The 13,370-nt window shown below is 38.6% G+C and overlaps 1 protein-coding gene across 5 annotated transcripts in view; it reads left to right on the plus strand.

Annotated features, from left to right (window-relative positions):
• The first annotated feature begins 2,435 nt into the window (after window positions 1-2,435).
• Window positions 2,436-13,370, plus strand: part of EPHA7 (EPH receptor A7) — a 184,847-nt gene continuing 173,912 nt past the window's right edge. For 3 of the 5 annotated variants that reach the window (XM_003922925.3, XM_010333777.3, XM_010333778.3), the window contains exons 1-3: window positions 2,437-2,782; window positions 7,234-7,298; window positions 10,864-11,533. In XM_003922925.3, the coding sequence (XP_003922974.1) occupies window positions 2,686-2,782; window positions 7,234-7,298; window positions 10,864-11,533 (832 nt within the window). In that variant the 5' untranslated portion in view covers window positions 2,437-2,685. Of the gene's footprint in view, window positions 2,783-7,233; window positions 7,299-10,863; window positions 11,534-13,370 lie in introns of all 5 variants that reach the window. The other 2 variants (XM_039467843.2, XM_010333779.3) reach the window with 2 other exon arrangements.

The raw sequence follows: 13,370 nt of genomic DNA on the forward strand, positions 1-13,370 counted from the left end.
TAAAATGAGAAAGTTTTTATATACTGATTTTTTTATGTCAGTGACTTCATGTACAAATAAGTTTACATGCTTTATCATTAGTCGAATAGTCGAGTGTAAATTTATATATTAAAATATACTGTATTCTGAACATTGTCTTCTTGGCTGTCATTTATTTTTATTTAAGTACTGCAAATTCTTTATCAATACATCTAGATACTACGAAAGAAAGAAGAGAAGGTTGAAAAACCTAAAAATGAGAATCACTGTGCAGCTATGCAGGGAGAACTGTCAGCAACCTGGCACATGTGCATTTAATGTGAAGCTTCTTGTCTCTAAAAATAAGAGTAAGGCTACGCATGCCCCTGTGTCTGACAGAGAGAAGGGAGGGACACAAAAAGAGGGCTCACTACACCACCTACACTCATCAGAGGAGTGAAGGATGTTACTTCTTTGGTTTCCTGGTTTTAATGGAAAAGTATTTGTATTCACATCACTGAGTATTAGTCATTCAATAGATGAAAGGAATATTTTAAACTTTAAAGGCTACCTTAGTGTCATTTTAGGAAGTGGGGATGAAATCCTGGGGAAAGTGTTGAAATACTGGAAAATTAATTTTAACTATTAGAAGTGTTTTAATATTTGTGAGTTTGTAGCTCTGTGCATTTTAAAGACTAATTATGGAGATTTATTTTTAACTCTAATGTTTTACTTTACAAGTTTCTTTCTTAAATCTTCTAATTGTGTAAATACCGCGTCATCTTCTCGAAAACAAATGTGTTCTCCATATATATATATATATATATATATATATATATATATAGTCTCTTTCCAAGGCTAATCTATTACTCATTTACATTTTCTATGCATCCTTTAATGGGCACTTAAGATGCCTTTTGATGCAAAGAGTAAATAGGCATAATGGCTAGGAATATGTAACATTTAAGAAATGTTACAGAAACTACAGAATCAAGAGAGGTTTAAAAAGGAAATTTCATATTTCTCTTTCACATTATTTTATTAGGCAAATCAAAACTACAGGAGACAATTTACCATAAAATAAAAATATCCGAGGCTGTCATCTTTGAGAAGTCTCTACTATAAACACCAGAAACAACTCAATTTACTTTGTATTTCCAGATAGAAAGGGTGGAAAAAGTTTGGAGCCTTATGTGAGATCAAACTTTGTACCTATCAGAAGTAAAAGGAAATCATAAATGATAGAGAACAAAAAAAAAAAAAAAAAAAGAAGTTCATCTTAAACATGTGATCAAGTTACTCTGTGTGACCTTTGAAATGGATGATTTGGCAATTAAAATTTTAAAGTTCTTCCTCTTATTACCCACCTCTTGAATACAAAGTGTCCAAAACTACCTAATAGAAATCAGATTTCTCTACGCAGTCTTCCTTGCTGTTCGGGTTGAATGAATTCAACTAGAGATACTGCGTATTTTTTTTTTAATTCTAGTTTCTCTTTGAAAGATAAGTATTGAATAATACCTGAAAATGGTAAATACTTGTGAAAGAGAAAGGTCTTGCGTGTTATGAATTTAATACGTAATGACGTTCTTTAATATTAAGTATAATTTATGCAGCGAAATGGAAAACTATCAGAGTGTGGGCAATCCAAGAAAAACCTTAAAAAATGATACATGCATAGGAAAAACGGTACGCAACCCTCAGACGATTCTCTCCTGATGTTCCACTTCGTTCAACAAACTACGGTGAAAAGATAGGTGGAGGTGAAGGGGCGCTTGAAACAAAAGACTTCCTTTTCCCACTCCCTTTCCCTCTGTTTCTTTTGCCAGAGCTTGTTGCAAACTCTTGGAAACATTGTTTAAACTTAATACATTTGGTTGCTTTTTTTTACAGGAATTGTGGTGGGTGGTACTCAAAGTTGACTGCTCTTGAAATAACAAAAAAGAAACTTTTCAACAAGGCAAAAAACAAAGTTACCCTGCCCGCGGAGGTTCTAACAACAAAAAATGTAAAAGGAACTTTACTTAAAGGCACAGCTCATTTCACCGTCCGGGCTCCGTGCTTGGTAGCTGAGACAACGCTGCTTCGCCTCTGGTTTCTAAAGGATCGCGAGGAGTACAGCTATCGACCAGCGTGTAAGTTAAGAGCGTTATTCTCGGATTTACCCTGCTCCACGAAAGCTGCGGTTGCTAAACGCAGAGCGTCCAAAGCAGCACACACCTCGGCTGCCATCCTCCTCCTCCTCCTCCGAACACCCAGCGCGAGCTCAGAACCTGGAGGGAATCCTGGACAAGCAACCTGACTCCGCTCGGCTCCGATTGGCTCCTGCCTCGGACCCCGCCCCCGAGGCCGGGGCGGCCATTTCGCCAGGGCCCGCCCCTTGGCCCTGGGAATCGCCTCCTGGCAGGCCGGCTGTGCCTGCCACTCAGCCCGAGTGGCGGAGGCTCTCGGCTCGGAGCCCCGCCCCCTCCCCCCTAATTGATATTATTGGAGTGTGGAGCAAGCGGCCGGTCTGCAGTCGGAGACTTGCAGGCAGCAAACACGGTGCAAGCGAACAGGAAGGGGGGGGCGAATAAAAAAGGCTAAACGTGGAGCAGCCGGTCGGGGGCCAAGAAGGGGAATCGATGCAAGGAGCGCAATAAAACAAAAGCCACTTCGGAACAAACAGCACTTAAAAATCCACGGCTCAAGATAATTGAAACCTAAAATAAAACCTGCTCATGCACCATGGTTTTTCAAACTCGGTACCCTTCATGGATTATTTTATGCTACATCTGGCTGCTCCGCTTTGCACACACGGGGGAGGCGCAGGCTGCGAAGGAAGGTAAGGTGATGGGAAAGCAAAGTTTGTTCTGACTTATTTATTTAGCTGCCTACCTGCACGAGCCAGCTCGTCCGCGGCGCTGCCGGCCGCGCCTCCGGCGCCGGGCGACCCTCCCCCGCCGGCTCCCCGCCCCCTCACCGCTCGGGCCGCTCCAGGCGGAACTGCGAGCGCGAGCCAGGGCCGCTCCGAGCCGCCCGCAGCCCGGTGCCCGGGGCCGTCCGTCCGACGGGTGCGGGATTTCTGGCGCGGGCGGTCCGGAGGGCGTGAGCAGCAGCGCAGGTGGGGTAGGGCTGGAGGAACGGCCGGCGAGCTGATTTCGTAGGGCCCCAGGCGGGTCACATCGCTCTGTCTTCCTTCCCTCCGCGTTCGCCTTCTGTGGGAGCTGCGGCCGGAGTTGGGTTGGAGCCCCGGGAGTGCAGCCCCTAGCGTCCCCGCCAGCCCGCCGGCGAGTGGCGGGAGCCCGGAGCCTTCCCAGAGGGACCGGGACTTTGGAGAGCTCGGGTTACTAATGAAGTGCTCACTGCGTCGGAGGCGGCGGCGCGGTCCTGCGGTGGGCTCTCGGCCGCCGGCGCGGAACAATAACGCCGGGGAGGTGAAGCGGCTCGCGCCCCGCGGGCCGGGCACGTCTCCATTCAGCGCGCGCTGCGCGTCCGGCCCAACGGCCTTGGGCGCAGCGGCAGCCCGGCGGGCGTGCTCGGGCCGCGGAGGCAGGGGGCGGGCTGGAGCCGTGCACTTTGTGAGGAGAAGCCGCCTGGGCGACCCGAAGTCCCCAATTATTTGCCCCAGAGTCCAGCAATTGAGGAATCCGAATGGCCAAACCTTGCCAAAGACCTAGACCCTGAGGGTTGGTTCTGGTAGGAGAAGGCAGGTTTTATTTGGCCAGCTATTATAGATACGCCTGTATGTGGTTATGTTTTCCTTCGCCTTTGAACCTTTGACGGAAGGTAAAATACCTTTCGGTGCCTGTAGTTGGAGCTGGGGAAAAATAAACCCTGTCAATAGAAGTGTCTTGCTTTTGAGCAATGTCACAATCCTACCCTCAGCCCCCCTCATCCCCTCGCCCCCGGTCCTCCAGGCTATATATCTAAGTTTCATTTTTTGATCCGTTAAAAGCAGAATCGAAATAATGACTTATTTCTTAAGTGTAGATGGGGAAAAATCTGTTACCGAATTTAGGTCATGGTGGTTATTGGGCGGGGGTTCGGATGGGGGATTACATATAGGTCCTTGCTTTATCTATTCCTAAAAACTTAGTGCGGCTTTTCTTTATTCTCACCGTTCACCCCTCTTAGTTCACTCAAGCCGCCATCCAGCCCGGCGTCACATTCTAGTCCTTCATTCAGCCTGACCTTCTGACCCCACTTTCCACATCTGCAACCTGTTTAGATGCTGAACCCATTCAGAGAACCCCAGGCCTCCAACCTGATGGTTACGTGTTTGCAGATGGACGGACATCTGCTAGAAACGCACACTCATCCCCACCAAAACCGCATTTCTACCCCCTGATGTTAGCGATCAGAAACATTCAGCCCTGGCACCCTGTGATTCCTCTGGAATAGCGGACCAGAGGAAAAGTTTGCACCGCCGCGGCGAAGCCCGGAGCGCGAACACACGCAGACTCTGGCTGGAGTTTGGGCTATAAATAACTGCATCACTAGGGGGAGAGGTTCCTGCAGCTAGAATGCCTCGCTGGCTTTGCTCTTCTGGGTGCAAGCTACGTGAAGAGGATTCTGATTCTGGAGCCTGATTTCTTTAGATGCAGAAGTGAGATGTATCAAAGGCGCCGGGGAAATGGGAGGGTGGGTGTTGGTCGGTGGCTGGCGGGAGGCGAATGCGTCCGGGTTCTAGGCGGCGACGTTTCTAGGGCTCGGCGGCGACCGAGAGTTGGCCTTCTAGGAGCTCACAAGCCCCGAGGCATCCCACGGCACCCAAGGGTAGCGCTGGGAACCTCTTGGAGCAGGTGCCGGACCTCCTGGGGTATTTGCGGGCGGCTGGAGGAAGATAAGAAACCCCCTCCCCTCACTTTCCTTGTGCACGTTCTCTCGGGTAGGTCAGTTATCATGGCTACAGGGAGCGCTTGTCAGAGTCTGACGCTTGGAGGCAAAGTACAGCTGCTACTTTTTCTCTCCGTAAATGCCGCCGCCGCCGCCGCCTCCCCTCAGAGCAGACGCTTCCCGAAAGCCACTCTCCTCTTCCCAGCTCTTTCGCGAGCGCGGGCGCCACTGGCTCCCTGGAGTGCCCAGGTCTGGCCGAGGCGTAATGGATGCTTGGCGCAGCGGGCGCGCCCGTCTGGCAGCCCCCGCCCCGCCCCGCCGACGGCCCCGCCCAAGCCCGGGGACGGCAGCCTTTGCCCGCGCGGTCCTGGCCCGGGTCGGCCAGGGAGCGCCCTGCATCTAGCCCCTCTCCCATCACCTTCCCGGCCCTCACAGCGGGGCGCGGAGCCCCGGAGTCCCCTGCCTGCGCCCCAGCGCTCGGGTGAGCCCAGGGACTGCGCCTCCGAGGGCGCAAAGGGAGCTTGGCACTCTGTTCCGAGCGGGAAGGGAAACGCGCTCACTTGAGGGTTTAACCAGAGAGCAGACAGACCAGAAGAGAGACGCACTGATCACTTGAGAGCGGCTTGTAATTAAACATTCTAGGGCCGGGTTCTGTTTTGTTTTAATTTGTTCGTTTGTTTCTCTCTTAACTTGTTGCCCATCACTGCTCTGCTTAGGTCCCTAGCTTCCACCCCCAGACTGAGCTGAAGGGTAGCGGAATGGCAATAAACAGTAATCTTGCAATGTTTATTTCACTCTCGGAAATGACCCAAGAAGGTCACTTGGATTTAAAATCCTGTTGTCTATATTCAGCACACAAGAAAAAAATAACAAAAAAAAAAAGAAAAAGAAAAAAGCATCTCAAAAAAATTAAAGAGTACCTGGCACCCACATTGTTTCCTTGTGCTTCATCTCAAAGGTTGGGGATAAAAATAAACTTTAAAAACTACTACTTTCTATGTAAATTCGCTAGTCCAAAGATTTATCGATGTTATAAGTTAAAATACAAATTGACATTTTATAAATGTTGTGTGTTCGTTTCTCATTTGAAAGGGAGTCAAATATTTGTGAACAAGTTTTTCTTTTCCTGTCGAAGTCTTTCTGGGAGTCTTAAGTGTAAAATGTTAAACAAAGAAATGAGAAAACAAAAATCCTAGTGATTCTGTATCTATTTTCATTTACAGTTAATAACCTTTACTAGTGTGAAGGAGTTAAACACAAAATCAACTGATCCTTTGAACACATAATCAACTGTTCTTTGTTTTCTTATCCTAACGGATATTTAAATTGTCTTTCAAATAGATATTTATTTTATCCCTAGTGATTGTTGCATAATTATTAAAAGTTCATATAGTCAGGTATTTTAAGTCAAAAATTTAACATTTTACTGAGGCTGATGCTAAGCCTATTGACATACTTAAAATATATTCACAATTATTTCTGGACAAATTGATGCATTTGTCAAAATGATATAGAGTCAGATAAATATTTTTAAAGTGCAAAAACTCATGTAACTCTGAAACCAGTTTGATCAAAAGAATGAGTGCTTTAGCAAACTAATTGTTCTAAAAGACAATAAAATGTATCAAATTCGAAATATGTGCATTAGTATATGACGTTCTAACGCATTCTCATATTGATACTATCAGGAACATTTATAATACTTTAAAATGTTAAATTAATCACATTATCCTTTCTGATAGCATAAAAGTGAAATATAAGTGTTTAGAAGTCAACTCAGAGTTTATGCCATTTTGAGAATTAGCTTACACTTTGAGAATTTAGAAATAAAAAATGCTGAAAAAGCTGATGTTTGACTAACTCAAAGATATATCTTGTAAATAATAGGCAATTAATTTTTCTGATGATAACTTTGCTTAACATAGTTTTTAACATTTTTGTATTCATTTTAGCTTAAGAAAAGACACAGTATGTGAAAATATTTTTTTAAAAAGATAAACTCTAGTTCTCAAAACAAAAGAAAGTGCTGTTGGCAGAATATTTGGAATTAATGACTGGATCAAGAGTAATATAGGAATGACATCTTATTATGTTCATGTTATTATATTTGACAACGTTTGAAGGGCTCAATGGTTTACAAAACTACAATATATAATTACAGTAGAATTACTATATCACATATAAAATTTCTACCCTCACTTTTATTCTAATATTGTATTTTAAGATTTAATATTGTAATTAAAGTGTACCAAATATAATATTGTTGACTTAATATTTTTTTCCTCTAAGCAAGTGGAATATAGTTGTATCAGGAGGCCGGTCATTTTTCCACTCATTTACTATCTATAGATTGCAAGTCATAAAATGATGATTATATAAAAAGACTCACCTTAAAAATGTTTACATATATGCTTAAGTGTTTCATGTAACATCTGGAAATACGACTTTCTTTTTCAGTACTACTGCTGGATTCTAAAGCACAACAAACAGAGTTGGAGTGGATTTCCTCTCCACCTAATGGGGTAAGTTCTTTTCATCATAAAATATCACTATTTATTTTGTAAATAAGAAACAAAACTTTTCCTTTCCCTTCTGGATAATTTTCACACTCTTCATGTATAAACTCTTTTAATTCCAAGTATTTTATCCAATATTATGTTGTGTTTATAATGAGACATTGAGTTCTCTGAGTAGAAAAGGTGTACTTAAAACTTGGGGAAATGGGAAAAACAAATTCTTATAACCATAGTCTTTTGAGTTCTTATTATGTGGAATCATACCTCAGGGTCCAGGCTATAAATGCTAACTAATTCCAGGGAACATTCCTTTCACAAACTCACTTAAACCTACTTAGTTGCTTTATATTTCTGTAGTATAATCACCAGGTCGGTCATATGTAATTCTTTAAAATGGTATGTAATCTGTTTTCCTCTTTTAAAAACAGTTTTAGCATCATTCAAAATATGCTTTAAAGTGTAACTAAAATGTACTATGCTTAACATTTTTGTATACAATTTGCTATAAAACAGAGATTCTCCAAATTTATATTATGTGCTATCTGCTGTTATTAATCAGAAGTGATGGCAAAGCTTACACACATTACAGTAAAAATCTGGAATAGGTATGAGTGAAAATTGTCCAATAATAATCTACCAAAAATATTAGTAAGTCTTCAAAAACACTTACCATTATTTTTCATATGTAAATTTAGTTCAATATCCATGTCTTCAGATCTTATTTTTATTGTGAGAGAGGGCACATTCTTTATTCCTTATTAAGGAAGAGGGCTCTGAGAAAGGAAAAGATACTGTATTGTTATTTAAGTTTATCTTTGGCACATTAAAAAATCTGAAGTCAAAAGTGTGGAATGTAAGCTATGATATAAAAACTGTAGCAGATTTTGCAAAGAGGAGAATGAAAGTTTGAAATAGATTGTTGAGATCATAAAATCAGCATAGTGAGGAACTGAAAGTCAGTTTAATAATGTAAAATGTGAACAAAACAAATCTGTTTAAAATATTCAGAGTTTTCATTAAATTAAATTTCTAAGAGAGTTCTTTCATTCATATTGTGGTTATCTGTATTGGATACAATAAATTATAAAGCAATGACAACCATTTGACAGATTAAAATATAAAAATTCCATGAGTTGGAGGTATGAATATAATACCTTTCTTGAGAGAAGTGGTTTCTGTGAGTAAAATAATATACATTATAGACAGCCATTCATGATAAAAAATGAAACACCTTTCTTGCCAATGACAGATGTAGCCCATTTTCTACCATTCATCAATTAAAACAAATAGAGACAGAAGATGGTTTTATCTCTGAGGAGAAGTAAACTGATATATGATTGTAGTATTTCATCCATGTAATACACAAAATGACAAATTATGACTGTCAGTGTTATCTTGGACTCAAATAGGCATTCTATCAGTCCAAAGTATCTTGAGTTAACAGTTAACCCTACATATCTGTGGCCATCAACACATAATATTAGAAAATAATGATCGACAATATTTTCTATATGTGTGCAATAGATTAGCTCACATGTGACTAAATATCTAAGTGTAAAGAAAATGTTCCCAGGACATAAGTTTTGAGAAAATACTTCTATAAGCATATTAGAAAAATGCAGTGTCTGTATGAAGATATTTTTCCCAATGGTGTCATTTGTGGAAATGTTCATAGTGTCTTAGAAAGTGAGATAACATAACAACAGTTGTGTTAAATGAATTTATGTAGTCTGAATATTTGCAAGCTACATCATAGTTTTCCTGAAGCGCTCACCACTAGAATAAAATTTTAAGTAAAAATAGACAATAATTGGGTTTCAAGGGTAGTAAAATTGATTTTTCTTATACAGAATAAAAGAATGTAATTGTCCTTGAAGTTAGATAAAGGAATTCTTGGGATATATTCTTTCAAAATAATTAGCTTTGGTTTCTTCAAACTCTAGTTGTTTAAAAGAGCACATCTTTCAAGCTTTTGATTTTTTGATAGATATCATTACTAGATTTACTAGTTTTGGGAATTTCAATCTAATTAAGAGACTAAAATATACCCATCCAAATGGATGAATTTAGTTATATTTGGCTAAATGCCATTCAGATTTTAGGCAGCTAACTGAAACAAAGGGAAATAGGCACTCTGTTAACTAGTCACAAATGCAAGTTGAACTGAGTAAAAACTAAATATTAAAATGGGTTATTTGCTATATTTGAGTGCCTTTGATGATATTAGGTTGTGTATAACAAAATCATAGCAAATATATAATATCACCAAAAAAATTTTCTTAATTATATTATATTGTTAATGTCAGTGTTGTTCATTTTCTAAGGACTGTTTTTAAAAGTATATATTAACATTGTACAGAACATTTAAATAAATCAGTACTCTAATAAGGTTTTAAAAATAAACTTATTTACCACATGATTTTTACTTTATTTTCTTATCTTCTTTTATTGAAACAATAGTTTAAATATTGGATGCTATGCGACTTTGAACTTGAACACAAATGTTTTATATTTGGCATTTTTATTTGGGAAATTAATATTAACAGATGAAAATTTCATTATTAAGACATTATAAATATAAAGTGGGAAAGTTTTTAATAATTTTAAGCAAAACTCATACACTACTATTAATTTAGGCTTTTAAAGTCATGAGGTGAAGTGATTTTATTGATTAATGAGTAGTAGAGACTATTATGTATGATTTAATAGTTTAAAATTGTTCTAAATTCTGACAAATGAACTATTTTTTCCTTTTGTGGGAAAATATTTAATACGTGTTTGGTTTGTAGTATACATTATATCAGCATATAAAGGAACATTTTAAAACATCGGATATTTTTCCTTTCAGACAGCTTATTACATACTGATTTACCATGTACATTTGATTGTCTATTGAAAGCAATTTATTTATAAAAATGAATCATACTCTCATACTTATTTATAGTTATGTGGCTTTGTATACAATATTATATATAATACTGGAAAAAATAAATAGCTCTGTAAAATGTTATTTCCTTATATGTCATTTTGAAAAGATTGTAAAATACTCCAGATTATAAATATCAACATGTTGTTAAATGCTTTTACGTTTCAGAGTACTTACTCCTGGCATTTTCTTCTTCATGTTTCTAAGTACTCTGTAATCGTAAGTATAATATGGACACTTAAAATGTCAACTGAGTTATCAAAAATTCTGCCAGGCATCCATATGTATATACTTACACTGATAATTTAAATAATTGTGAGCTTTAGTCTATGAAAATTATAATCTCAATGGAGAACATAAACATAAGCAAACATGTAAAAAAGAAACGCTAATACACTGGCAAACAGATATTAAACAAAATGAAATATTTATTGTATGTATACACAAAGCAAGAAGCATAAGTGTGTTCCACCACCAGGATGAAGCAGAACCTGGAATCTTACATTCTCTGGTTTATAGTGTTTGCCAAGATAGGAATCAGCCTAACTTTTTCGAAGATCCGTGTTTGTGAAGTACTTGCATTTTCAAAAGCGAAATGTTATTTTTTGCTGAATGACTGATGACCTTTTTTTAAAAATTTTACAGTGGGAAGAAATCAGTGGTTTGGATGAGAATTATACCCCCATACGAACATACCAGGTGTGCCAAGTCATGGAGCCCAACCAAAACAACTGGCTGCGGACTAACTGGATTTCAAAAGGCAATGCACAAAGGATTTTTGTAGAATTGAAATTCACCCTGAGGGATTGTAACAGTCTTCCTGGAGTACTGGGAACTTGCAAGGAAACATTTAATTTGTACTATTATGAAACAGACTATGACACTGGCAGGAATATAAGAGAAAACCTCTATGTAAAAATAGACACCATTGCGGCAGATGAAAGTTTTACCCAAGGTGACCTTGGTGAAAGAAAGATGAAGCTTAACACTGAGGTGAGAGAGATTGGACCTTTGTCCAAAAAGGGATTCTATCTTGCCTTTCAGGATGTAGGGGCTTGCATAGCTTTGGTTTCTGTCAAAGTGTACTACAAGAAGTGCTGGTCCATTATTGAGAACTTAGCTATCTTTCCAGATACAGTGACTGGTTCAGAATTTTCCTCTCTAGTCGAGGTTCGAGGGACATGTGTCAGCAGTGCAGAGGAAGAGGCGGAAAACTCCCCCAGGATGCACTGCAGTGCAGAAGGAGAATGGTTAGTGCCCATTGGAAAGTGTATCTGCAAAGCGGGCTACCAGCAAAAAGGGGACACTTGTGAACGTAAGTAATATGTCCTATTAAAACTCTACTTTGGCTTTTTAAATTTCAATATCAGATATTTAAACATTAATAGTTATTTGAATATGTGAATCTGCTCTGTACCAGAAGCATAATTCAGTAGATATTAAACAAAGTCACATTTGAACTTAATGATTGCCCCACAGTAGCATCTGCACTAAGTGTATGTAATCAATATGGGAGAAACTATATTTGTTACTAAAATTTAATGTGTCCTCCTGTGTTTAACACGGAAGTTAATAGTTGCACGTTGGGCCAAGGGGTTTAGAGAAGAGACTGGGTAGTTGGATATACAGCCTGGCAAGACTGAGGTGACATGTAACAGGATTTAATGAGATGCCATTCCTCCTGTTTTTAAACCCTTATTGTCTGGGCCCGTGAGTAGCAGTAAATAGGAGGCTAAGCGTGGTGTGAATAAGAGCTCTAATGACAGGCAGAGCATAAACAAATAAAATTGCAAACTTTTAGAATTATATTTTATAAATACTATAACTTTGATACAAAATTGTCAAATGTCACTCACTAAATCTCTGTGGTTACTTCTACAAAAGTCCTCTGCATATTTTTGTAGAAGTGGGCCAAAGTAAAGATCTAGTTATTATAGTACATCAACTGTGTGTTTTCTATTTGTTTTGAAACAATTGCATATGAATTAGTAAACCTTTTTCTTTGTTTTATAAAAACGTTTTTTCTCTCTTTCCTAGCATTATGTGGCCAGATATTTAGAACTATGTCATATGGGTCTTCCAGATTAGTAGATATTGTGTTTCTAGGTATCACGAAAATAAATTATGAAGTTACATGATTAGTACCCCTTTTTAACTTACGATGTATAAAACATAATACATTCAAAAATAACATATATATATGCAAATGCAAAGCCAGAAGCACAATTTTTATATGTACAATTCTTAGTTGAGCTCAAGGGGACCACTGATAATAATAACTACTATAACTAAATTTTCTTGATAGCTTACTATATGCAGACACGCCTCCATTTCCTTTACATAGACAATCTTACTTAATGAGGTAGGTAACATTATCATTTCTATTTTAAACAATAAAAAATTGAGGCTATCAAGAGTAAATAGCTTGCTTGCAGTTACTTTAGTAATATTTGTCTTAGCTTAAATCCTAACTTCAGGCATTCTGACTTTAGAGCCTAGGCTTTTAGCAACAATATTGCCCTAGTTTTAATCACAAAGCAAGGAGAATCCTAGCAAATACTGCATTTCATGGCGGAACTTAAATGTCTAGCTCATAGTGTTTTGGTACCTCATATACGAGTATCAATTGGATTGCTTCTCCATAGAATTCTTATTCCAGTAGAATATTCTTAAAATTAAATACTTAAAAAAAAATTAGACCTGTGCTACTAAGTACTATAGCCAGCAGCCACATGTGGCTCTTTAGGTTTTGAAAAGTGGCTATTCTAAATTGAGATTTGCTGTAATTTTAATTTGCACACTGGATTTCAAAACCATAGTGCAAAACAAACAAACAAAAAAGTAACATCTTTAACAATTTTTGAATGTTGATTGCATGTTGAAATAATCATATTTTAGATATGCTGGGCTAGATACAGGATAATATTAAAATTAATTTCAACTTTCATTTACTCTTAGTGTGGGTAGAAATTTTAAAATTGCATTTATGGCTCACATTATATTTATATTGGATATGCTTTTCAGATGGAGTAACTGAGCAAATATATATTTTGTGCTATTTGAAGAGTTAAATACTTAATGTGGATGACTGCTAAGCGTGTAAAGTACCTACGGCTCTGCACTCAATTATCATCTTCATGAGAGGTGACATT

This window comes from Saimiri boliviensis, chromosome 4 (genome assembly GCF_048565385.1).
Source record: "Saimiri boliviensis isolate mSaiBol1 chromosome 4, mSaiBol1.pri, whole genome shotgun sequence".
Taxonomy (NCBI): domain Eukaryota; kingdom Metazoa; phylum Chordata; class Mammalia; order Primates; family Cebidae; genus Saimiri; species Saimiri boliviensis.